General features: G+C 48.3%; 1 protein-coding gene across 3 annotated transcripts in view; it reads right to left on the reverse strand.

The window, feature by feature from the left end:
- Window positions 1–268: 268 nt before the first annotated feature.
- CAMK1D (calcium/calmodulin dependent protein kinase ID) overlaps window positions 269–27,634 on the reverse strand; it is a 440,028-nt gene continuing 412,662 nt past the window's right edge. For 2 of the 3 annotated variants that reach the window (XM_040451429.1, XM_040451431.1), the window contains 5 exons: window positions 20,022–20,134; window positions 18,671–18,749; window positions 9,331–9,418; window positions 8,063–8,180; window positions 269–6,564 (listed from right to left, as the gene is read on the reverse strand). In XM_040451429.1, the coding sequence (XP_040307363.1) occupies window positions 6,446–6,564; window positions 8,063–8,180; window positions 9,331–9,418; window positions 18,671–18,749; window positions 20,022–20,134 (517 nt within the window). In that variant the 3' untranslated portion in view covers window positions 269–6,445. Of the gene's footprint in view, window positions 6,565–8,058; window positions 8,181–9,330; window positions 9,419–18,670; window positions 18,750–20,021; window positions 20,135–27,634 lie in introns of all 3 variants that reach the window. The other variant, XM_040451430.1, reaches the window with a different exon arrangement.

Here is a 27,634-nt window from a genome sequence, read left to right on the forward strand (position 1 = left end):
ACACCGGCCATTTTCTGCAGCAGCAATGAAAAGGGGAGCTTTGTAAAGCGGGGCACCCTCCCTGGGTCCTGAAGCCAAGATCTGCCCGTCCCTTCCTGTCCCTGGCACTTCGGGCTCATTGGGCGGGTGACATAAAATATTTAGGGAGCCCTATGTGTTTCCAGGGGTTCAAACTCCCTTCCCTCCAATCCAAACTCTGCAAAGAGGAGAAGAGAGCTGTTAGCACAACCCCCTCCTGCTCTTATGAAGAAAACAAACCACGTACATCTGAAGGCGATTAATTGTCTTTATTGGAGGAAAACAAGAAGTCATCAATCTCGTTATCATTATGATAGAAATCTTGATATGTGTACATGATTGTCAAGGCAGAGAATCATTTGCTACATAGGCCCATGAACAATTTTGCAGTGCCGCAAACCTAGGTGGGTTAAACTTCTTGCAGAGTGTTACATGCATGGAATAAATGCACAGTTTCCCTTCTTTGGGACGAACGTGTTTTTTATGGAAAAATTGAACCAATCACAAGCCTCATAATAATAGACGCAGGGACATTCCTGGATTCGTCGCCGTAAGCTTTTGGAAAACATGCTCGCTCGCTGGTGGGAGGGCTCCGAGAAGGGCAGTGACATTATGTGTAGTTGACTACAGCCAATTTAGAAATTGTTCCAAATTTTATTCTGGACGGAACGTGTCTTTTATGTTGTCCAACTTGAATGTGGCACTCAGCTAAATGTTCTCTGAAACAAGCCACCCGTCTTTTGAAACAAAGATGCTGTAGTCTCTCTGCTGTCATTGGATGGCATGTCATGACTCTGATGCCAGGGCCCCGGAAGGAGGGGACAGGCCTCTGTGTGTATGACCAATGTCCAAACAAGCGATGCGCTCCAGTTCCTTCCTTCTCTCTCTGCAAAGCCCGGCTGCCCGCCCTGCCCCGTCCCCTGCCTGTCAAGTGCAAGGCTGGCAGGACGGCCTGACAATCTCAGTCTGTCCAGATGAAGGTTTCCCTTTGAGGAGTAATTTACTTAGTGTTTGGGGCTTTGGGGTCCCTGGTGGTGACTCATCTCTATGACCGAAGCCTCACACACTCCTCTTTTTTTTTTTTTTTTTCCTGTCCATAAGAAAATAAAATCACCTCTAAGTAAAATAATTCAGTAAATAATCAGAAGACATAATCACTGTATGAGAAGTTCCCTGGGGACCAAAAGGTTAAAAGTAGATCTGGCAAATGCAGAAGCAGCATTAGTACAAAGGGTGAACGGAACAGTTTGTCCCTTTGGTGTAGAAAGATACAGACACCGAGAAGCCATTCCACACTTTGTCCACGAAACCAGACCTGGCAGCCACATGCAGCGGGCTTGGCTGCTGAATGCACAGCCTTTGGGTTTGCAGAAGCGGAGCCCCCCACCCCCCCACCCCGGAGCCAAAAGCCGAGCCGCTGCAGCCGCAGCCGCAGGTGGTGGGGAAGGCCGGCCTGGAAGGGCTGCTGCTCCTTCAGGTCGGGGTCAGCACGGAGCAGGCGGCGGGCCGGGCCTTGGCCGGCATGCGGGGCCGACTTCACAGTGGGGCCGGGCTCTTGCGCCCTGGCCCAGGCTGCGGACCGTGATGCACTTGGGGCCACAAGGACGGTAGGGGCGGAAGGGGGCCTGGGCTTGTCTTCCTCCTTCTCCTCCCTGCCCGCCGTCCACAGGAGGGCTCTTCAGGCTAGCTCATCTGCAGGCTGCCTTTCTTGGGGTCTTCAGGAAATAAGCCCCCTCCCCCTTTTCGGACTTTGTCCAATTCACCTTTGCTATCTCAACATTTTCAACTCTGAAAACCAAAGTGTTGGAACCCTTGTGTGCAAATGTCAGGTACGTTTGCAGCCGGGTGCCCCCTCCCCACAAAAGATGGTGGGTTCCATACAGGTATACACTTTTTCTTTTTTTTTTTGAAACAAACTGAACAGTGTTTGGTCTGGAATGTGTTTAAGGAAAAGGCAAACTCTGCAGAGGGAGGGGGGACAGAACGCGGAATAGTACTGGTTCAGAAGAACATGCAAAGGTTTCGTGCATCGGTTGAATCAGAGGGCCTTCGTTTCATTTGCCAGAAGTGAGCGTGTGACCCTGGGAAAGAGTACATCTTCGTTCTGCTTATGAAATGGGAGGACCTGCCCTTTGCTGGCCCTTGCTTTCCTTTTGCACAGCCAAAGGAAACCCTGGGAGTCACACAGAGGAGGGGGTGTTGCTGGCTGTAACACAGAGGCAGTCACCCTAGCTCTCCTGTCTCCAGCCCTGGGGCCATGGTTCCTGCCTGGCTTCTCCAGTGCAAGGAAGCAACCCTACCTAAAGCTCTGGGTGGGCCGCAGAGCCCTGGTGGCCAGAGCCTTAACATGCTGAGTCATCCCCACTGGATATGGTCTTTTCTTTCTGTTGAAAATTACTCATAGAATGTCAAATCCCAATGGGTAAATCAGATGAAGTTGTCACTCCTCGAGAGAGAGAGGGTCAACCCCCTTTCAGGAGGGGTCAGTTGGGCTCCCTCCCCTTTGTCCCTGGTGTTCTTGACCTTTGTTCTAAAGGGGAGTTCCCCTCTCCCACCCACAACCCATCCAGGATAGGCTGGACACCAAGGTAGGTAAATGAACAGGATGAGGTCAGTGCCGGGCAGGTGAATGAGTCTGAGGGTCATATGCCAAGTCCCTGCCATCAGACGGCCAATGCTTCCTAAGTGCCAGAGTCTTGCCCATTGAGCCAAAGCCATCTTGCTTTGCCCCACGGTGGACTACTGAGTTCCTTGGACATTGTGCTGACAGCTAGTTGGAGAGTGGGACCCTCTCAAAGGAGATAAGCTCTTGTGTGGGGATATGAAACTGCTCCCTGCTTGTGAGGTGGGATTTTAGAAGTGACCAGAATCATTGCCATAGTCAACAACACTAAGCCACACATGCTTTTTGGTTTTTTGTTTGTTCATTTGTTTTTTGGTATGCTTTCTACATGGCTTTTATCTTTACAAAGGAGACGTGAAGGGGAACATTATCCTGCTGTTCTCTTACGGGGTCAGAGGCAGTAGGAGATGGTAAGCCCTGCTGCCACAATGGCCATGCGCTGTCCTGGACTAGTTGTCAATCTATCTGGGCACCTTCCTCTTTTCCCAAGGGCTTTAAGTGGCCCTGTGTGCTCCCTGTAGGCATTCCCTGCCCTCTCAGATCCAGCTGCCTTTACCCCATCTCAACCCAATACCCCAGGCCACAGTGTAGTCACCAAGGGAAAGCAGTGAGCAGTCCAGACCCCAGGGTACCCTGCTTAAGAGCAGAAAGCAGCTGGTCATGTGGGGGCTCCGTGTGGGTGAGCACTCACTGCTCATTTCAGACCAGTGATGGCTTTGCCTATTGCCTCACTGATGAGAGGAAAAGTGGGGAAGAGGAGGAGGGACAGACAGGGCAGCTGAAAGACCACTCAAGGACAGTTCAAAACGTCATATTCAAATGAAAAAAAAAATAATCCGCTAGCTCTGCGAAGCTGAGGAGACCAATGGTTGGGGGAGGGGCTGGGGTTGAAAGGAAGCCTGTGATGGAGCTGGCGGCCATCTGTTAGCCTCGGCCACATGCTGGCTTCCACAGCGAGTGGAAGCTGTGGGCACGTATGAAAGGCTCAGCTACGACTGGTGGGATCTGACATCAGCGAGGGTCCCGGGATTTAGCCACCCTGCTCAGCAGGTCTTAACAAAAGGCACATTCTGGGTTTATTTTCCTCTCTTCCTAAAATGATAGGAAATAACCTAAGTCCAGTGGCACTGAGACAGAATGGATTTGCCTGATGTCAAGTTCAACAGAGTTGGCTTTTGAGCTGAAACCAGTCCCTACACATCACACTGCGTTGTTGACACATTCCAGGCCAAGTGCAGCCACAGGCTCATCTGAACCACAAAGAGGACGCTGGCCACAGGGCCTCATCTCCTGCCTGTTCTGCACTTCTTGGTGAGACATACCTTCAAACTAACTGAATAGAAGGTACACCCCAAATATCAGCTCTAGGAAATAATCTAATCACCCATGAGAGAATTTGCCTTCAGAAGTTGCCCTCCAAATGCAACTGACTGCACCTAGTACAAGGTGCAAAGAACTGATAGCCAGTCAGGCACACATCACAGGTACCAGATTTGGGCACATTATCACCCCGTTACATCTAATTCCTTGTTTTCTTGTACTGTAGAAACAAGAATGTTCCATTATACTTGTTCGTAAGCAACACCCTAATAAAGCCCCTGGAGAGAGACCACAGTTTTCTGATACTCTGTAATATTCATGCCATTTTCCTTCTGCGGGCATGGCATTGACACTTATCCAACTCACACAACACCTGCTTCTCAACTCGGTCTGTGGTCATTTTATAGACTTTTTTAGTTTTTTTTTATTAATCGTGAAGAGCGACAGCCTGATTTTCGCTCTGGATGCATGTGTGGCAGATGCCAAGTGGGATTCCTGCCAAGGGGCTGGGTGCATATGATGCATGTTGGGAACAGGGTAGACCAGCTGTCTGTCTTCCTGTCTGCTTTTATACGTACCTGCACTGCCATACTAATGGAGGCAGAATGGAGCTGCTGAGCCTAGAAACATGGTGTGTATGTGTGTGTGGGGGGGGGGGGGGGGGGGGGGGGCCCCCGTGGCTATCACTAAACATTTGGCCTGGACACAGGCATAGGTGTGGCTTGACCACAAGACGGCTTGACCAACAGGACCTGCTGAATGTGGCTAGCTATAGGAGAAGGGCAGGAGGACCACAGCCAGTAGAGTTGTTGGGCCATCAGGCAGACCTACAGGGACTCATGGCAGGCTTGAGGCTGACGGTGTGAAATGCAGACTCATGGTATTATGGTGGGCAGGGGGTCAAGGGAGGGCTTTTGCAAACCTAGCATTTGGAGCCACCTGCAAGCCTTTGCAAGACAGCATCCTCAAAGCCCCCTTGGGAAGTGGTTTGCCCTGGGTTTCACGCCATGCTCTACCCTGCACACCTATGCATCACATGGGTAAACATCGCTGCCCGCTTTGCCTGGGACATTGCCAGTTTTAGCAATGAAAGTTCTACTTCCCAAGAAGTTCTTAAATCCCAGGCAACTGGCACCTTTGGTGACACCACCACTACGGGTCTTTGGTTTTCAGACTGCCCCGGTCAGAGGGAGGGCTGCGAGTGCTGGCTGGCCATCACCACGCTGGCCAGTGTCCTGCTTGCCTGGCAGGTCACCTCTCCTTACCACCCCAGATAAATGGACTCTTTTCCAAGGCCACTTCCCTCTCCTCGCCTGGGTAACATTCATAGAAGAACAGGGTAAAAATCTGCAGAAACAACTTGTGTGAGTTGGAGGCCATTTTAAGTGTAAGATTAGAAATGCATTTTTAAAAAACAGAGAGAGAGAGAGAGAGAGAGCGCGAGAGAGATTAACTTTAAAACTGCATAGCTGAGAGCAGACTTTTCTGTGTTACCCTCGTGAGAAATATAAGCTGTGTGAGACATTCCCTTAAACCAAAATGGCGTCTGGTTCCTTCTGGAAGGGAGGCTCTTATATCTTTGCTGGGTGGGCAACTCCTTCACAGCAAGTGAAGCCTCTGAAGTTTAGCCTTAGTCTTGGGGGAGCAGGCTTCTTTATTTCTGACCACTGACGGTGAAGGCCCCTAGGGTCTCTGGTTGGCCAGGGGCATGCTGGAGGGGGCGTTGGAAAAGGTCTTCTGCAGGTTCCCTCCCCAGGTGGCCCTGGAGACAAGGCAGCCTCACTGGACTGCTGAGTTGTTTTCTTAAAGAGCTGCCTCTCCAGGGAAGGGGAGAGAAGGAGGAAAAAATAGAAGTAAAGTGCACTCTTCACCTTGGAGACAGATTCTCGATCCTCTTATTAGAATTTTTAAAAATACCTTTACATTCCCCTTGGAGGGAAAAAAAAAACAAAACTAAACACCTCTCTTAAAGGTTAACATAAAACTCAACTACTGATAAGCAAAAGATACAGGTCATGTGACTAAGAAGTAAAGATCAGAAGGGCATATTTCTTAAAGGGTAAAAAATAAAACCCTAATGCGCAATATTTACCAAGACTTAAATAATCCAGTTGAAACCTTTTTTGTCATTAATGAAAAAATACAACATAGACGGTTCCCCACACCTAGAAGAGCAGAAGTGACGACGGTTGGGAAAGAGGACGAGGGAGGTCCGTTCTATCAGAGCTTTGCAAGATTCGTATGTACAGCACCAGATCCTATCACGTCAGCTCCCTTGAGTCAGTACAGTTTGTGAGAAACGAACACTTCAGAATTGCAGTATAAAATATGGCCATAAAAAACTTCTGTCTTCCAGTCCTGTGCAGGAAGGCGCACCATGCAAGGTGGGATCACTCTGGAGCGGCTGGTGGCGCTGGCGGCCCCGCGGGGGCGGTGGGGGCCCCCTTCCCCGGCCCCGCCCTTGGGCCCCACCTCCAGAGCCAGTCACTTGCTCCCGGAGTGCACTGTGGTCACAGTGGCAGGCCTCGGTCTCCGCTCCGCCCCCACTCCTGAGACCCCGGATGAAGAAGAAATGAAACTACAGAGCGTGGAGGGTGCCAGACCTGCAAGGGGGACAGTGGACACAAGGGGGTCGAAGCTTCAGAAGAAAGTATTCGCTCCCCTTTCCCACTCCAGGGTTTGGGGGGACGGCGAACTCTTACACTCCTGTCTCTAAATGTTCACCTACCTGTAGGAAAACCTTTGCAATGTGTCCTTGAAATGCTTTCTTCCTAGACACAACTCTTCCCTCCTGTTCTAGCTCTGACGCTGCTGACTGCTTTGTATTTGAACATGACATGGTTTGGCATCCGTAACAGGGTAGGTACCACTCACCGAGCACTCACTATGTACTAGGCTGCAGGCTAGGTGTTGTATACATACTGTTGTTTGTAACAGCCCCATGAGTAGAAGCTTGAGGAGTGAAGACAGAATGTGATCCCCCTGCTGACCCATTTCGTGTGTGGTCTGTACTCCTGGCTAAGGACCATCTGTGACACAGAGCACATCGAAATGGGGCCGTTTGCCTCTTCCTCCAATTCCAGCAGCCCCGGCCTAGAAATATTGCTCGCACACCGCCCTACTATGCTCCCTGAGAGTATGCGGTGGCATCAGAAAACCCTGATGTGGGACGAGTGTCCTGGAGCTCAGCTCCGGTAGCATAGTTCGCGGTGACCTTTACAGGCTCCGACGCGGGGAGATCCATTAAATGTGGGTCCACCACAGCGTGCGGTTGGGTCAGGGGACGCGCATGGAGATTTCCAGGCAAAACGGCCGGGCTCACATTCCCAAATGAGATGGGATGACTATTTAGAGAGGGAGGGAACCCTTTTCTGAGGGTCATGGGATGGAATGTGATGCCCAGAGGGGGACCAAGCTGAAGGGTTCCGGTGATCAGGGAGATGAGGGCCAACAGGGACCATCAAGGCAACTGGCCTGAGGCGGACAGAAGCCCCTGAGATGGCCTACTATGGGATTAGGATAAATAGACCGGGGAGCAGTGGGGAGTAGGGGAGAGAAATAGAGTATGTTACATGCCCTCAATGATGTAACAGCCTAACACAAAGATGAAAGTGAAATATTCTTACTATCACTCTGACTGCAAAGCCAGTGCACATCATATAATTCAGCTCCAAGCATCCTCCTCCTCATCAAAAAGTAGGTATTAAAAGCCAATGAGATCAGGCTGTCACGAGTCTCTGCCACCCCTTCCTCAACCCCTGAGAATGACACGCGGTGACAAGCGAGCCTCGGGGGAAGGAGACGGATCCGAAAGTGTCTGGGCTCTTGTCCAGACAGGTATGGCTGTGCAGCGCGTGAGCCACAGATTTCCCATCTAAAAATGGAACTCATCATACCTACGGTTGTGTGTGTATCGAATAATTAAACGTTTCGAAAACATTCTTTAAAATTAAATAACGTCCCAGGGTTGCTGGGGGACACGCAACGAGAGGAATTAAATCAGAAGTGCCTGACACCAGGAGCTCACAAAGGACCGTGCTCGCCTCCCCACCCCAGATCTGACACGCCAGTTGGAAAGTTCTGTCTTTGCTACATACGCACAATCTTTTTGGCTGGCCAAACTGAGGCTGCTTGAAACGCTTGCATTTGAACTGTCCAGGCTGCTGCCGAGATGGAGTTTCCTCATATGTCTCACAACGGCCGTGGCATTAAATGCTTGCTGAAATTTAAGAAAGGGGAAAAAGGCAGACACAATAGTCCAGCTAATTAGAAAAGACTCAGACTGTGTCTGGTTGTTTCTTCTTACTTACCCCAACCATTTCCAGCTTCTTAAAACGTTCTCATGATACTTTAGAAAGGAAGCTTGTCTTGCCCCTTCTTCCAAAATGATGCTAATGTTTTGCACCCCTCGCCCCCACCGAAATGTTTTTTGGAGATTTAAACAAATACTCCTCTTTAGACATAGTAAACGTAGAGGATAAATGTAAACCAATACTCTCCGTCATTTAAGGGAAGTGACTTTTAGAATAAAACGTGTATTCTAGTAAGACGGTCTCTTAAAAGGTGATGCTTTAAGGTAGTTTTAATTTTCCTATTATGAGTGCTTGTGTCCTAACTAATAGCATTTCCTCTGAATAAAGCGGGTCAGTGGAATTAATTTTGTTTCCCCGCACTGATTAGAACACAGGGTTTAGGTAACCAGTTGATGACCAGGAAACCTCAGTGGTATAACTCCATCACATTTTTAGCTGAAAATATCGATGAGTTCAACTCAGATTCCCTGTCTTTCCCCACCCCCCTTTCCTATCACTTTCATAAAAGTCAGCTAGTCAAAGTTCCAGCAGCAGAAAGGAAGACAACAGGAATTATGTTCTTAAGAAACAGCAAATGAGTAAGGGCTGACACTATTGCTATTTTTGAATCACAGAAGGGAAATATTAAAGCCATACTTCATCCCTCCCACACCATAACATCCCCTTTGAGTCTTAATGGTTATCAGTTAAAATTAGCAAGATTATTCGGGTGAGGCTCTGGGGACTTTCATCAAACTCGGGTGATAATAACCTTGAGAAATAATAAATGCTCCAACTGTAGGGCAAGTTTCATGGGGGTGGTTCAATTCATCGCAAAAAAATTTTTTTTGAGGTGGGGGAAGGGCAGAGGGGGAAGAGAGAGAGACACACACAGAGTGAGAGAGCGAGAGAGAGAGAATCCTAAGCAGTCTCCAGTGCTGTCAGCTCAGAGCCCGACGCAGGGTTCGATCCTACGACCTTGGGATCATGACCTAAGCTGAACTCAAGAGTTGGACGCTTAACTGACTGAGCCACCCAGGTACCCTTCATTGTAAATGTAATGAGCCCAAGACTTACTCTCCATTTGCTTTTTGCGAAGTTCTTCCGGATCTGGGCACTGACAGACTCGTGGATGTTTTTGTTGAGGGCTGTGTCACCAGCGATCCTGAAACAGAGGCAAAGATGCTTCTTCAAAAGGGTTTCTTGAGGGGGGCGGGGTGCTCTGACACCGGGTCGCACGCTGCTTTCCCAGGGAAGCCCCAACCCTGTCCCTGTCCTGAGGTTCACTGAGAGGGTGGCTTCCCGCTGCCCTTCCAGGCTGTGTGGCTCTTGTCTTACATGCACACCATCTGCCACCACCGCCAAGTCCTGTCCCCCTTCTATACTCAGCACCCTCCCAGAGATGCGTTGACCTCTCTGCCTGGTTCCCACTTCTTCCCTTTCGGCCCCAATTCCTGCGACATCAGAAGCCACAAGGCAACTTGAATCCAGTTTTCCCTTTCCCTCTGTCTCCATCTCACCAGCTCTCCACCTGCAGTTCTGAGGTCCCACATGTGTTTCCTGACTGGTCTGACCACCAGATCCCTGCCCAGGGCCGTCTTCCCAGCTTTCTCCTGCTACAGGCCCCTTCCTTCTGCCCTTTCCAGGCCCTCTGCATCACGGACCTGCTCACATCCCGGGCCCAGAGCACCCTTCTGGTCCTTTCCAGCAGAGTTAAGCTCTGCCATGTTCTCGCCTATACTTCCTCCATGCTCAGGGAGAGGGTGCCCAGCCTCAGCTCAGCCCTGCTTGCCAAATCTTCCCTTGCATTTCCCATAAGAATTCTCTGAACTGCTGGGACTGGATCCACTCTGCATTCAGCTGGGTCCCTGATGTTACTGGGCATTAGTTCTTGCTTGCTCCATAGCCTTCCACCAGCAGGGAAGAGGGTGGGTCTGCTCTTCACCTCTGTCCTTAGAAACTACCTAGGAATTATCCTCCTGTCCTGTGACTTCCTCCTCCTGCTTTACCACCTCTCCTTCCCTCCCTTCCTCCTCCCTCCTCTCTCTCTCGGCTTACCATCTCCGGGCTCATTTGGTCACCTGGAGGTCACCTGCAGCTCATCCTTCTCCCACACACTCCCCTCAACCTCGACACCACCCCTGCTCTACATTTAATCACCTGGCCTTCTCCCCTAGTTTCAGAGGAAGCTGTGTTTTGCTCTCATTCTTTTTTGCACTTAGAACCTCCCGTACCTTCTCTTTCATTGTTGAAAAAGTTTTTAATGTTTATTTTTGGAGGAGAGAGAGACAGAGCATGAGTGGGGAAGGGGAAGAAAGAGAGAGGGAGACACAGAATCCAAAATAGGCTCCAGGCTCTGAGCTGTCAGCACAGAGCCCGACGCAAGGCTTGAACTCACGAAGCGTGAGATCATGACCTGAGCCGAGGTCGGACGCTTAACCCACTGAGCCACCCAGGCGCCCCATCTTCCCTTTCATTTAACACCAAACTGTTAAATTCTAGGCTGGTATCTGTTACCTATGAAATCATTTTTTGCATCTGAAAAGTTAAGGGGCAGAGAGAGAGATGCCAGGAACACTGAGCATCCTTTCTGGCTGGAAGGTGACTGGTTAATGAGGAAGTGAGGAAACCTGTCATCTCCCAGACCCAGATGGCCCTGAACCCCAAACAGCCTAGATGCCACAGTATTATGTCCAACTGTTTTGGGGACATGAAAAGAATAAGCTTAGGACTTCTTCAGACAGATTACCCCCGAGGAAAAATCTGTCCCCACTCACCCAGCCTTTCACTTTAAAATCGAAAACATGGTTGATGGATGTGATGTTTAGTCTGTGCCAGGCAGGGCCCAACTTTGGAATGCGGTCTGATATTCCCGCTCCTCCAACCATAGACTCTGTCTTTTTCCCAGCGGGGCTGCAAATCCTTAGTCAAGGGGGCACTCAGAAACTGACTCAAGAGAACCAAGTTTCCAATTCCAACGACTGCTAGTCGCCCCCCGTCCCCAGACACACATCAATGACACAGAAACAGACTAGCGGGCAAATCCAAGGAACAAGGTTAGCGGACTGCAGACATCTTTATTAAGCTCTTCCTGCTAGACAATTCATGCGAGTGTTTCCTCCTGCACCGTTTTTAAATGCTACATCCTCAGAAAAGAAGGCCAATTCCAACTCACTGGTGGCCAGTGCTTTCTTGGAAACTAGCAGGCAGAAGTGGTAGGAATACGGGGTTCCTTGGGCTGAGCACCACCGCAGGGCAGAGCGACGCTCCAAACCAAACAGACCCGCGAGGGGGTCAGGGAAACTCCCTTCTCTGTGGGCTAGCATGGGCTGAGATGTAAGGAAAATGCAAACTTCCAATTATTTTAGGAATGTTCCATGCTCGCTTCCCACAGTCCCGGGGTGTGCTGTAGCTGAGTAAGACCAGGCAGGGCAGACGTGGCCCAGAGGCCCCCATTGGGGCACTCTCCTTGGGGAAGCGAGGCCACCTTGGCCCATGACCGCACACGATCTTCCTCAAATGGGCACCACCATGGAAATGGTTACTGCTGCTCACAAGCCAGCGACATTACAATGACAATATATGACACTCACAATGCTCGGTGCTCCTGGCTTTAGCATGATTCATCAGCAACACCAGAGGCACAGAATCCTAGAATTTAGAATTGGAAGGGACTCTAGTACCTTGATGGTCCTAGGAATTGAATGATGCCTCTGACACAGAGGAATCTCCTTATAAATCTGTGCACACACACACACACACACACACACACACACACACACACAAAGCTATGGCGCCCACATTCCATTCCTATCTCCCTTGTTTCTACTTTTTTAAATATTTGATTTTTTAGTAATCTCTACACACAGCATGGGGCTTGAACTCACACACCCAAGATCGAGAGTTGCGTGCTCTACCGACTGAGCCGGCCAGGCACCCCACCTTGCTTTCCAGTTTTAACCTCATGCTAACAATGCAGATGGCATTCGTATAAATTGCACTTTGTGAGGTCTCTCTTGCTCTCTTTCTCCACACCCAAATCATCAAACTCCCCTCTCCTTGCCTTCTGGTGTTTTTGTGTTCTGTACGTGGTCTGCTGTACCTCCATAGGTCTGATTTTGCATTTTTCTAGCCACTTTCTCAGGACAGGCTTGGTGATGCTGCTGTGTACCCCCAGAGACCAGTTTCCCAGACTCCTGGGCTGCTTCCCAATTCCTACGGTCAACCAGAGCTCGGCTGGCTGGAGCCCAGAAGAGGGGAGGGGACCCAGGAACACTGAGGAGAGGGCTGCAGATGCCACCCTGGCCTGGCCAACACACGATGTCCCCTCCCAGGTGGACACATTGCCAAGTGTTGCCTGGGGCATGGATGCCCAAGAGTCACCACTTTGGTTTCCTTGTCAACGCAACTAGAGACAGAGGTTCAGAACTCTCTGAACCAGATGAACAAACCCCATCAAGATGCCTCCCTGTAAGAAGGAACGGCTCCCATCCTGCCACTTGCCAGTTCCTACCTTCGGCCAGCAGCTGCAGGCTGCTGGTTCCTCACCATGTGCCGCCACGAGAAAGCCGCAGCCTCTCATGGCCGGGGCTTGGGAGGGGACCTGGGTGGCTCAGTCGGTTAAGCGTCCAATTTCAGCTCAGGTCATAATCTCCTGGCTCGTGAGTTCCAGCCACATGTCAGGCTCTGTGCTGACAGCTCAGAGCCTGGAGTCTGCTTCGGATTCTGTGTCTCCCTCTCTCTCTCTGCCCCTCCCCCACTCACAAAAGCAGATGTCTCCCTCTCTCAAAAATGAACAAACATTTAAAATTTTTAAAAGACCAGGGGGGCACAGGAAAGACCTGGCAAGATGGGCCGACCACCCTACCCACAGACAGCTCTGAAAGGAACCCTGTCCTGCCTGGCACGGTCTGTTTTGAGTCTGAGGAAAGGGGTCTGGGACTTCCAGAGCCCCTCCTGGCTCTTGGTAGCCTTGGTTCAGCCGGAAGAGCGAGTGCAGAATAAGAGATCATGTTCTCTGGATATAATCGATGTGCCAAGAGCACAGCTTCTAGAATGGTAGTGTTGATAAAGCTGTGCTCCCTGGAATAATTACCCCACTTTCTGCCAGCTCTCGGTTGAATCAGGTGCTCTCAGCCCGAGCAATTTTACATAAAAGAAACAGGCATATCATAAATGCAGGCAGTGGGGCATTTCAATGATGTCTGAGTCAAGTGCATTCATTGGTACCATTTTCTAATGTTTGACTTCCTGGGATTTTTGAAATGCACGTAAAAAAAATTGTAAAGCGTTGGCAAAAACCCAGCTCTACAGTACAAAGGCATTAATTTGTGCAGCTCACACGTGGATACGCGGATACATCGTACCGTGACCCAGGCAGACAACTGTGAAGTCTCTGTCTCTAGCCCGACCCCCTTCCTGGGCTCCAGACTCACTCGGCAAAGGGCCCCCACCTTCAGCACCGGGACAGAGGGCTCCTGGGCCCTCCCTCCTGCTCCTCACAGTGGAGGCATCTCACCCGCCCAGGCCCTCCCCCTGGCACCTCGGGAAGGACTTCAGACCCCTCTGTCCCAGCAGCGCTCTGCCCCAAGCTGCGGCTCCCCACCCCTCAGTGTGTTCTCCATCCTGCTTCCTCCCTGTGGCTCCGGACAGGCCCCCTCCACCCTTCTCTGGGCCATCCCCCACTCCGCCTCCACTCTGCACCTTCCCGCCAGCCTCCCTTGCCCCGTGGCCAGCAATTCGGCCTCGCTTCTGCAACCGGTTGAGCTTTCTGAGACACAAATCTCATCACCCGGCTTAAAACCTGTGAGGGGCCCCCACCGCCCAAAGGGAAAATACAAATTACTTCCTACGGTCGTAAATTAAGGGCAACTCCTATAGATCAGAGATCTGTTAGGTGCTAGGTCCTCTTCTTATTTGTATTATTTGTATGTCACGAATCCCTTGAAAAGCCCTGCAGGATATACACTGCTGTCATTTATGATTTCAGTCTGACACAGGGGCCCACAGAGCTCAGGAGCCCGCAGATGCAGTAACACATATTCTACCATTCCTGGTCTTTGGGAGGGGGGTAGCTGGGACCTGCCCTCGAGCAGGCTACCCCAGAGAACTCTGTCGGCCATGTCTTCCTTCTCGTGCCCTCCTGCCTCGCTCCTGTGCCCACGCCCCCTCCAGGAACCTGAGAGTGGTGGCTCCAGGACAGAGGTGGGTTTAGGCTCCTGAGCCAGGCCCAGGCCGCTTGCCCCGCCTGGAACACCTCCCCTCCCTGGACAGTCTGGGAAGGCCTTCTCTCAGGGAGACTCGGCCCCTCTGAAAGGCCTCTGCCAGACCCTCTCCCTTCTTTTGTTCGTCAAAACACCTGGTGAAGGAGAGACCAGGTCTCAGCGGGGATCCTTCCTGTCTTCCACACAGCGAGGCCAGATTAGTGGACAAGTCCTAGGAAGGAAATTGCTTCCCTTCTTTAGAGGTTCTCTTTCCTCTTCTGTCAGATCATCTCCAACGTCTTGTATGTACAAAATAAGCACGTGCTGGGGTGTCATGTACAACACGATGGCTATGGTTCTAAGAGAGTAACTCCTAAAAGGTCTCATCACAGGGAAAAGAAACTGGGGGGGGGGGGGCTACCTATGTAAGTGGATGGATGTTAAACTTATTGTGGTAATCACTTGACAATACATAGAAATGCCAAATCCTTACGCTATATGATAGACACTTTCCTTAAACTTATACAGTGTCCGTCAACTATACCTCAACAAAACTGGGAGAAAACGGAGTTTCATACAGCTTTAAAGGCCGTATGACTTCAGGAGAAATTCCCCTTAACAGCACGCAAGAAAACTGCCCTGCCCCCTACTCTCATCCCAAGCATTTCCTCCAATTGTTGATAAAGTAAGAAAAACCTTTACTAACTTTATTGCCTCGTACTTTAACCTGCTGTCCAATGTAACTTATTAAAAACTATCATTTATATAAGCTGATTAAAATATGTACAATCAAATCTACCTCCTTATTCAGAAACATCTTCTCCTTCCCTGCGGCCCTTCCTGTCTTCCTTTTACTGGTCTTTACAGGGTGGTGGTGAAGAACACTTATTTTGAAGTCAGTTCTGGCCGGAAACCATTCTGGCTTCACCACTAGGTAGTGGTTGTGCAGTCTTGGCTAAGGATAAGTTAGTTACCTTGTCTCTCTAAATTGATTCTCTTATCTCTGAAATGGAGATAAAACCTACCTTACGGAGCCATTATAAAGAAAAACATGAGATGATATGTTAACGCAATGAGAACAGTACCTGAACCAGAACTCACGCTCCATAAATGACAGCTGTTGTTATACATTAAGTTCAGATCTTCCTTGACTTACAGTGGGGCCAAGTCCCAATAAATCCATCAGATGTTGAAAATACCATGTATTGAATGTGCATTTTAAGACACCTCACCTACCAAACATCAGAGCTCAGCCCAGCCTACCCTAACCGTACTCAGACCACTCACTTTAGCTTATAGTATAGCTTCTACTGAATGTGTATCTCTTTCACACCGTCGTAAAGTCAAAAAAATCATCGGGTTGGGGACCGTCTGTGAAACCAGGTCATGAAGCTCCCCTGAGCAGGTCCCCTTTGGAAGACTAACCAGCGTGTGAGACTCTGGAGGAAATGCTACAGGGTAGAATAGACAAGGGGGCAGTTTTCTCGAACGCTTTTTAGGGGAATTTCTCCTGAAGTCGAAGTCTGTTTGTTTTCATCAGACCATATATTCTGCCATTCCTGGTCTTTGTTGTCAGATGGCAGTTTAATGAAAATATCTTAATGAAACATTTACTATGTGCCAGACATTGTGTTAAACCCTTCACTGGCACAATCTCAATTATTTCTTACATCAGCCCCGTAAACTGGGTATCGCTGTTCTCATTGTAAGGTAAAGAAAATGGAGGCTCAGAGAAGTAAAGTATAAATGCAGAGTAACACCTAGGGGATCGTGAAGCTGGGTTCAAACCTGATAAGTGGCTTCAAGGGCACTGTGGAGAAATGTAGTCATACACAACACCATGCACTAGCGATAAATGCCTCTGGGGTTGAAGGCACATGAAGATGAAAAGCATCTTACGAGGAGAAGAATAACATCAATTCACTTCCCTATTGAACGGTAAGCTCAAGGAATCAAACTCCAATCTGAATGACTCCTTGAAGAATGACCTTCAATAAAAATGATCCTAAAATACTTGATGTAAAATGAAAACCCTAAAGCTACTTTTTGTACGCTTCGCTTGTCCCCCATGCATTCAGAAGACTGTGGCCTGAGGGAACAGAGTAGCTCAAGTGTTGCCACGAGGACAGGGTGAAAGCCACTGGTTGGAGATGAAATCATTCCACAATTAAGAGCAGCTAAGAGGGACATGATATTATACATGGAAAATCCGATAGACTCCACCAGAAGTCTGCCAGAACTGATACATGAATTCAGCAAAGTCGCAGGATACAAAAATCAACGTACAGAAATCAGTTGCATTCTTATACACTAATAATGAAGCAACAGAAAGACAAATAAAGAAACTGATCCCATTCACAATTGCACCAAGAAGCATAAAATACCTAGGAATAAATCTAACCAAAGATGTAAAGGATCTGTATGCTGAAAACTCTAGAAAGCTTATGAAGGAAATTGAAGAAGACATAAAGAAATGGAAAAACATTCGGTGCTCATGGATTGGAAGAATAAATATTGTCAAAATGTCAATACTACCCAAAGCTATCTACACATTCAATGCAATCCCAATCAAAATTGCACCAGCATTCTTCTCAAAACTAGAACAAGCAATCCTAAAATTCATATGGAACCACAAAAGGCCCCGAATAGCCAAAGTAATTTTGAAGAAGACCAAAGCAGGAGGCATCACAATCCCAGACTTTAGCCTCTACTGCAAAGCTGTCATCATCAAGATAGCATGGTATTGGCACAAAAACAGACACATAGACCAATGGAATAGAATAGAAACCCCAGAACTAGACGCACAAACGTATGGCCAACTAATCTTTGACAAAGCAGGAAAGACTATCCAATGGAAAAAAGACAGTCTCTTTAACAAATGGTGCTGGGAGAACTGGACAGCAACATGCAGAAGATTGAAACTAGACCACTTTCTCACACCATTCACAAAAAATAAACTCAAAATGGATAAAGGACCTGAATGTGAGATAGGAAACCATCGAAACCCTAGAGGAGAAAGCAGGAAAAGGCCTCTCTGACCTCAGCTGTAGCAATTTCTTACTAGACACATCCCCAAAGGCAAGTGAATTAAAAGCAAAAATGAACTACTGGGACCTTATGAAGATAAAAAGCTTCTGCACAGCAAAGGAAACAACCAACAAAACAAAAAGGCAACCAATGGAATGGGAAAAGATATTTGCAAATGACATCTAGGACAAAGGGCTAGTATCCAAAATCTATAAAGAGCTCACCAAACTCCACACCCGAAAAACAAATAATCCAATGAAGAAATGGCAGAAAACATGAATAGACACTTCTCTAAAGAAGACATCCAGATGGTCAACAGGCACATGAAAAGATGCTCAACATCGCTCCTCATCAGGGAAATACAAATCGAAACCACACTCAGATATCACCTCACGCCAGTCAGAGTGGCCAAAATGAACAAATCAGGAGACTATAGATGCTGGCGAGGATGTGGAGAAACGGGAACCCTCTTGCACTGTTGGTGGGAATGCAAATTGGTGCAGCCACTCTGGAAAACAGTGTGGAGGTTCCTCAAAAAATTAAAAATAGACCTACCCTATGACCCAGCAATAGCACTGCTAGGAATTTACCCAAGGGATACAGGAGTACTGACACATAGGGGCACTTGTACCCCAATGTTTATAGCAGCGTTCTCAACAATAGACAAATTATGGAAAGAGCCTAAATGACTATCAACTGATGAATGGATAAAGAAATTGTGGTTTATATACACAATGGAGTACTACGTGGCAATGAGAAAGAATGAAATATGGCCCTTTGTAGCAACGTGGGTGGAACTGGAGAGTGTTACGCTAAGTGAAATAAGTCATACAGAGAAAGACAGATACCATATGGTTTCACTCTTATGTGGGTCCTAAGAAACTAACAGAAACCCATGGGGGAGGGGAAGGAAAAAAAAAAGGTTAGAGAGGAAGAGAGCCAAAGCATAAGAGACTCTTAAAAACTGAGAACAAACTGAGGGTTGATGGGGGGGTGGGAGGGAGGGGAGGGTGGGTGATGGGTATTGAGGAGGGCACCTTTTGGGATGAGCACTGGGTGTTGTATGGAAACCAATCTGACAATAAACTTCAGATATTGAAAAAAAAAAAAAAGAGCAGCTAAGAGGGACTTTACTCTGGGAAGGCATCAGATGGCATTAGGTCCTTCTACTGGGTCATTTTTCTTACCATGGGTGCCGAGCGGCTTGCTCACAAGTGTATCTTTTATTTGGATCTTTCTCCATCAGATTCCGAATGAAATCTTTTGCTGTTCAAAAAGAAAGCACAAGGGGTGGAATCAGTCTGTGGCTTGTGAAGTGACAATCTGATGCCACCAGGCCTTCAGGAACATTGTGTGGCACATGAAAAACAGACCAGCCCCTCCCATGCCCCCCAACCCTCTTGGGTACCTGGACATGGGAGGCAGGCGGGAATCAGTGTTTGGGGGAAAGGGAAGCCAAGACTTGGCACTCTTAAGGGGTGACAGTGCGAACGAGGAGGCAGCCAAGCCAGGCGTCGGACCCAGCCTTCCCAAGTCAAAGCCCTTCTCTTTGGCAGCTGGTGACATCTTCGGTTCAGAGATCAAACGTCTTTGTTATCATATGCCTCTCCCTGAGCTCACTGCTGCCAAGAGAGCTGCCTTGTTGACGTCCTCTCTGTGTTTCAGACATCACTGATTCAACAAAATCCCCAAGGCGTCTACCAAGGCCACCAGGTCCTGGGCAGGCCCTGCGGATACACAGCCCTCAAGGAGCCCCCTCGCGGCCCACTTAGCCGATCACGATGAACACGCAATTTTGCTGAGGAATAAAGCAGGTGTTTCCAGTTAGGAGGAAATAACTCAAATAATAAAATGCGATATCTGAACAGCTCACCGGTTCAGATGTTATTTATTATTTCATTTAATCCTTGCACCACCCACTTTGGTAGGGAGGAGTATTATTATCATCCTGACCTCCTCAGGAAGACACTGAGGCTCGAGAGATTCGTCAGTTTACGTGAGCCTTGGTTTTGATCTTTATCCCTGAGGAGGAAATGGTGAACGGCTCTGGGAACGTTTCAGTGTGGCACAGGAGCTGAGACGTGGGCTATGGCATGAGGGCTTGGGTTCAAATCCCAGATCTGCCACTTACTAGCTGTGTGGTTTCAGTCAAGGCATTTCACCTTCTGGGGCCTCAGTTAATTCACCTGTCAAGTGGGGATAATAGTAACACCTATGGGATAGGTTGTCCTGAGGACCAAGTAAGCTAGCACATGGGCACAATAAGCACTCAATAAACGTTAGCTGATACTGGTTCAGTCCTGGAGTGCCCAGATCAGGGCACGGCTAAGAGTGGTGGAGGAGTCAGTCCCGTCCCTCAATCTGGCTCGGGTCAGACGTTCCCAGCCTATCTTCCACGTGGCAGGTCAAGTCCAAGTACGAAGCTAAGGAAACGTCCTTGGGAGCCTCAGGACCGCTCCGAACCCCCCAGGCCTGTCACAGTCAGGAGGTCTGGACGTAGGGTCCCAGGGGCCACCCATGGGGAGTGGAGATACCTACCAGAGTCAGAGATGTCGTCCCAATAGGGCGAGTCAAACTCATATTCCGCCTTGAGGATCTGCTCAAAGAGCTTGGAGTCATTTTCATCGTAAAAGGGAGGGTAGCCGCAGAGCCTGTAAGACAAGACAGTGTAAGGATCTGTAGTGGCTGCACGTCCATGGCGGCGGCTGGACATTCTGCACGGAAGGAAGAGCCATTTCCACCCAAACTGAGAAAACCTGCTGTGTGTATGTTACAAGTACCATGTGAGCAAAGAAATCACACATTCTATGGGCAGAGGCGGCACAGAGCTAAAACTGTGATTTGATAAGTGGCAAAGAGGTGATGATCTAAAGTAAACACGCATGTAAATCCACCTTTCCATGTTATTAACCAGAGCCCCGTATACTCCCAAACCAACCCTCAAACCTTCTGTGTGCAAGTGCTTCTCATCTTATTGTAATACTATCCCCAGCAGATGATGGGTTGGTAACCAATTTGCCACAAGTTCCCCTAAAATGCACATTACCAACCTACCATGCCCAAACTGGGTATTTGGAAGGTCACAGTTTGGGCCATTAATATACAACAAATATAAAAGCAGAAGTTGGCACAAATCATAATGCTATCACCCCTCTTCCTCCGAACCCTTTCAAAATTGATCTTTACGAGATTATATTAGGGTGTTGGTGCAAGCCACATACAGTTCTGGAGGTACCAACAGTCAGCTGACCAACCTAACAGGAGTGAAAATGTTTCTTAGATGCTCCAAATACAATTCATCCCATAAGACCATGGGTTCTCAGGCAGTCCTGCTTTCTGCTCTGATGTGCATTACCAGGCCATGATGCATTTTGTGGACCAAGATTTCCTCATTTGAACATGAGGAGGCCAGACTAGAAATTCCTAATGTTCTTCCTGGCTTTAAGATGCTGTGGCTCTATGTGGCGGCCCCCCCGCCCCCGCCGCCGTTTCAACTTGTTTGCATGGCTAGGACACCTAGGGAAGGACCCAGTACATGCTTGAGACCCACATGGGGCAGGGGCAGGCTCTGGTCGGGACTGGACATCCAGGAAGGGGTAAGATAGAGTCTGGAGCTGCAAGGGATGGGCAGAGCAGGAGGCAGGGCTGGATTCTAGAAGTCCCGGACACAGAGCCGCATGGCTGGTTCTGGGCCCACGTCAGCCTGGCGGGTGACAGCTGCAGTGGGAGTTCTGCTCCCAGACGAGCCCTGAACCTCCCCACATAGCTGAACTTTGTTCAAAACACGGCTCCAGCATAGAGATCCATTTAATGAGAACAAATGAACAGGAATCAACAGGCCTATGAGGGATTAGGCTGTCGGCAAAGAAGAAACTTAATAAAGGTTCAAAACGCTGGGTTGGTACATTCATTTTCAGCTGCTCGGGCTGTGACACAGGGTGTCACCAGTCACGCTACCCAGGGGGAAGGCTGATGACATTTTTAAAGGCTGTGAGACATCTTGTGGGCCGATAAGTTTCAAACTCATCTATCCCCACAAGGTTGATTTAGGGGCTAAGTGCCTGGAAAATTTCATTTTTAAAGATTTGCTGCTTTTGGCAAAATGAGTAAGAACCAGGGTTCTGAAACCACGGAGCACATATTTCACTGCCCAGGAAATGCTGGAGCCGCGAGATGGATATGTAAATGTTTCCCATAATGAGGATTTGGGCTAAATGAAATGTGCATAGTAGGAAAAACAGACAGAGCAAAATGTTAGTTCGTCTTGGAAAATAACTGAATTTTAGATATGATAGGTTTTTGTTTATTAACAGCTGAGTGTGTTTTACTTTACAGTTTGGCTTTCTTTCCAAGGGAAAAAAAAAAACCTTTAAGAAAATTCCAGGAAAGATTTATTCTTCTTATGCCAATTTTGTTAATGTATATCCCAATTTCTTGTATTTCTTCTGGTTTTTAAGCTCTTTTGGGCAGGGGATAGAATACCACTTATGTGGGTATACTGAGGATGTAAGGAAAGGACGCAGATCTAGCTTGGAGATGGAGTTAACATTAAGAAAGAGGATTTTAAAATAAGGATTGTAAAGGAAGAGAAGGACAAATAGAAGTTGTCGAATCTTCCTCAGATCTAGAAATTTCACAGAGCTCCCTGGCCAGGCTATTTCATTAGTGGGTTTGTGTGGAGGGTCCAAATAGGAGAACAAACAACTCTGAGTGGTTTATCTATAAACACTGACTTCTGCAGTCTAGACCTACTGGCAAGTGGAATCTTTGTGTTCTTATTTTATATATCATACCATTTAAATAATGTACAAGTTATCTCACCATGCATAGTCAAAGACAATAAAGCCATTCCCAATGTTCTAGACCTAAAAGTCTGTGGTTCAGAATGAACATCTGGGGCGCCTGCGTGGTTCAGTCCATTAAGAGTCCAACTCTTGGTTTCAGCTCAGGTCATGATCTCATGGCTCCTGGGATCGAGCCCCACATTGGGTTCTACACTGACAGCACAGAGACTGCTTGGGATTTTCTCTCTCCCTCCCTCTCTTTCTGGCCCTTTCCTGCTCACTCATGCCCCCTCTCTCTCCCCCTCTCTCTCTCAAAATAAAAAAATAAATAAACTGAAAAAAGAAAAAAAAATGGGAATGACATCTAAACTTACCAACCCAACGACTGATGGTCATGCCCAATTATAGGCAACACACAATTACAGGCAACACACCGTCCTGAGGCTGGGATGGAGGAAATCGATGAGCCCCTCGATTTCCTCCATCCCAGCCTCAGGACGGTCATCCAAGGGGAACCCTTATATCTTCAGTCTTTCTTACTATGCCGTCTTGTCTACCTGTGGCACCTTCATGCAAATGTAATGCTAGATTCTACTTTAGTCTTGACTGAGCACTTGTTTTAGGTAAAAAATGCCTCTAAGAGCTTTGCTGTATGATCTCATTCAAACTTCAACTCCCCCAGGAGGTGTGGGTCCCCAACACCTCTGTTCACCCTTTAGAGCCACTTTCCACTCTGCTGTGTGCCCTGGGAGGCTGACCTGTATGGATACTTGAACGAGGGGTGAACTCTGACATCTGATAGGAGGTGGCCAATGGGGCCTCCAGGGGAGATGGTGAAGGAAGGGGGGGGGGTCAGGGATGGGATATGTGTTGGCCTGGTTGCTCTCATCCAACACTCAGGCTGGCTACACCTGCTGACTGAGGGCCACTGCTCCCTCTCAGGGAGCAGACTCTACCAGGCACTCCGCCTCGGATTCTGGAAACTGTTCCCCATCTCCCTTCGCCACCTTGGATCTAGGGGTGTTTACGTCTCAGTCGCTAAGAAGCCTGGGGTCACAGTCCCTTGCACAATTGTCATTTTAAAGGCAAAGAAACTAATATGCAGCAAAGTCAGGACTCGAGCCCTATCCATCTGATTCCAGCTTTGTGTTCTTAAATATTTTGCTTTTTCACTCAAGGGAAGAGAACTGAGAATTGAACCGTATGCTGCAGCCTTGACTTTGAATCCTCTCTGTAGGTCATTTAGTTTGCCCACCTGCCCCTTCATCTGCAAGTAGAACCCAGTGATTGGACCCTACCTTTCCAACCCCCTTTCCTATGCTCTGGGTCTTGTGTGCTAAGGTGTTCAGAGTTGGCTCCCCACTGGGAACTTTTTATTTCTGGACCAAGGTAAAGGCATGTACTTTAACTGGGCTACCCTCCCCCTTCACTTGCCTCTGGTACACCCTTGAAGACCAGTGGAGCTATTACTAGGAAGACCTAGCCCCTTTCTGCCAGGTGGGGTAGGTGCTCTGCTCTGTGCCCCAGTGACAGTGGGCAACACCCCCAGTGACACTTCCTACACTGCACACTGCCCTGACCTGTCCTGAAGGTAGGACCATGTCTTAGGTCTCACTCTTGTCTTTGGATTCCCAGTGGCCAGCCCCGAGTCCACTCATAGCAGATGCCGAGTAAATGCTTGGATGAACAAATGTGCTCTGGAAGAAGAGGCTGCACCGTTGGCTGTTGAGCCCCCTGGTTGGGCTTTGAAACAGAGATAGGGATCTAAGATGTAGGACAGCCCCCCACGCCCCCAGCCCAGAGAGTCCTCGAAGATCCCACCTACCCTGACTCCTGTCTCCTTTACCTTCCCCTGCAGGAGGCAGTATGCTCTGCATCATTCCAGAAGAACTCAGTGTGCAAGGCCCGGTGTTGGGAGCAACCTGGACTGTCTTTGTAGAGAGAATGCAATGTGGTTTGGTTGACCTAAAATGCCCCTGTTGGGCGTGGACACAGCTCATCGGGGAGAAGATTTTCCATGAAGGACAAGGCTTTTAGCATAAACGAATGTGAAAATTGGCGATGCCCAACCATGGCTGATTCGGCAGTGCACAATTTTTCTTGGAAACCGAAATCCTGTAATAGCTTGAGAGCTCCTGCTAAGAGGCCCTGTGGGTTTAATGGCGTAATCATGTTACATATATGGTCCTCTTGATTGTCTGCCCTTGGCCATGTATCTGTGTCCCTCTGCAAATGGGTGCTTGCTTAAAAGGATTCCCATGCAATAATCAGTTGCTACCTCTTTACCCTTTTGTGTAATTTTATTTCCAAAATTCACCTCAACATATTGGGGGGAAACAGTATGGAGGTTCCTCAAAAAATTAAAAATGGGACAACCATATTATCTAGCAACATGTCTCCTGGATATATTCCCAAAGGAAATGAAGTCAGTACCTTGAAGAGTGATATACGTTCTCATGTTCACTGCAGCGTTACTCACAAGAGTCAAGACATGGAAATGACCCCAGTGCCCACTGACAGATAATGGATAAAGACATTGTGGCATATGTATAAAATGATATATTTTCAAGCCAAAAAATAAGGTGATCCTGTCATTTGCAACAACATGAATGAAATTGGAGGACATGATGCTAAGTGAAATAAGCCAGGCACAGAAATTTTAAAAACCTGCATGACCCCACCTATACAGGGAATCTAAAAAAGTCAAATACGCAGAAGCACAGAATGGTGGCTGCCAGGGGTCAGGGGGGAGTGGTGAGGGAAATGGGGAGATGGTGGTCAAAGGTCAAAATCACAGATCTGTAGGGCAAGTAAGTTAGAGATTAAGGTACAGTGTGAAAGCAATAGTTAACACAGCACTGAATACTGGACATTGGTTAAGAGAGTAGATCTCAGGTACTCTCATCACAAGAAAACATGGTAACATGTCAGAATATATGTTAACTAGCTTGACTAGCAATCATTTCACTACGTATAGTAAATCATCGTGTTTCATACCTTAAATATATACAATTTCTACTGAAAAAAGAGAAAGGATCAGCCACGTTTAACATAAGGCAGTGACTTTGAAAAAGGTCACTTCTTGAGGCTTAAAAGAAAACTTAACATGAGATCTACTCTTTTAACAAGCTGTAAGTGTAGAGTCAAGTACTGTTGACTACAGGCACGATGTCGCACAGATCTCCCGAGTTTACTCATTTTATGTAACCGAAACGTTACATCCATTGCTTCCCCATTTCTCCCTCCTTCCAGCCCCTGTCAGTCACCATTCCACTCTTTGATTCTATGAATTTGACTATTTTAGACATTTCATGTGAGTAGAATCACGCAGTATTTCTCTTGCTGTGACTGACTTCATTTCACTTCGTGTAATGTCCTAAAGGTTTATCTGTGTTGTCGCATATTGCAGAATTCCCATCTTTCAAAAGGCTGAATAATATTCCATTTCTACATATTCTACATTGCTTTTAAAATTTTTTTAATGTTTATTTATTTTTGAGAGAGAGAGAGCAAGTGGGGGAGGGGCAGAGAGCAAGGGAGCCACAGAATCCGAAGCAGCCTCCAGGCTCCAAGCTGTCAGCATAGAGCCCAATGCGGGGCTTGAACTCATTAACGGTGAGATCAGGACCTGGGCCGAAGTCAGACGCTTCACCAACTGAGCCACCCAGGCGCCCCTACATTTTCTTTATCCAGTCATCTATTGATGGACATTTCCACTGTCGCCATGTCTTGACTCCTGTGAATTATGCTGCAGTGAACATGAGAGAGCTAATAACTCTTTGAGATCCTAATTTCAATTCTTTTGGATATACACCCAGAAGTGGGATTGCTAACTTTCTGAGGAACCTCCATTTTTTTCCACTGTTTTCCACGGTGGCTGCGCCATTTTGCATTCCCACCAACAGCACATGAGGGTTCCCTTTTCTCCACAGTCCCACCAACACTTTCTCTTGTTTTTTGTTTTTTTTCTTTTGTTTTTTCCTCCAAAGAAGAGACACACATGGCTGACAGGTACTCACCATTTCTAATCATCAGGGAAATGCAAATCAAAACCACAATGAGATATCACCTCAAACCTGTCAGGGTGGCTATCATCAGGCAGCGACTTCGACAAAGTACTTCCATGTGGACGTTATCGTAATTCACTGTCAGTTTTAATCAGCCAACATACACATACTCACTTAGCGTCTTACGTATACCGAGCACTCATGTATTCATCAAATACTGATTTTGGACCTACTGCATATCAGGTCCTGGGTTTGATACTGGAGATAGGATGATACATAAGAACACGGACATCGTCTCCAAACTCTTCTGGGGAGGCAGAAACAGCAGATGTCTACGCTTTATCTCAGAGGAGGAGCAGGAGTTTTACAGGAGACACAGCGGCTACTGGTGGGGGTGGCTAACCGGGAATAAAGACGTGGGGACAGAAAAGAATCGTGTGTTCCAAAGCCTCGGAGCAGTTTGCTGCTGCTGCAGTGTGAAATGGAAGCCCATGGGCAGTGGGAGATGAAGCTGGCAGAATGCACAGTGGCCAGACCCCATGCTGCTGGGCTCCCCCACTAAGGCAGGTAGGCTATGGGAAGTCCCTCCAAAAGGCCCAGCCACAGGAGCCACAAGGGCAAGTGGCTTTGCAGCTGGAGTGGGGTGGATTTGAGGCAGGAAGACAAGTTGGTATTTAGGCAAAGGAAAAGCAGGAGGGCGCGGGCAGTGGAGTTCGATCAGTGGGAGATTCCACTGATCAGGTGGAATCTGATTCCACAGATCACTGATTCCACTTTGGTCAGGTAGATTCCAAAGGAGTTGAGAGACAGGATTGGGGGGGGTCTGGAGTCTGGGACCGTGGCCCATGCAGGCCAGCATGATGCCCAGCCCTGCAACAGGATGCCTGGAGCTGCTGTGTGGACCGTGACGGTGGCAAAGAGTGCAAGGGAGGGGAGCAGGCCCGGGAGGCAGCCCGACACCAGTGTACCCCGGGTCTCACCTCCGTTTGGGATGAAGACTAAGAGGCTAGCAAGAGGGAGGCTGACGGTGTGGACGTGGAGAGAGAAGCAGAGATGCTGGGAGGGAAGGACCAGCTCAGTAGGCAGGGCTGCCTTCCCTGAGTACCCCACTCGGGCCCCCCACTGAGGACAGCGGATAAAAAAACCACCCATCAGGTCCTCCTCTGACTGTCCCCAAATACTGACTGGGCATCGGCCGTGTCCTAGGCCTGGGGATATAGTGTACAAGGAGACGGTGAGTCCTACTCTCATGATGTTTACATTCTATTTGGGGGATGGGGGAAAGAGACACTCAACACTAAGCTTCCAAATAAACAGGAAATTTTAAAAAGAAACAGGATGTATAAAAATAGACAGGAAA

This window comes from Herpailurus yagouaroundi, unplaced genomic scaffold (assembly GCF_014898765.1).
Source record: "Herpailurus yagouaroundi ecotype Mexico unplaced genomic scaffold, PumYag 203, whole genome shotgun sequence".
NCBI lineage: Eukaryota > Metazoa > Chordata > Mammalia > Carnivora > Felidae > Herpailurus > Herpailurus yagouaroundi.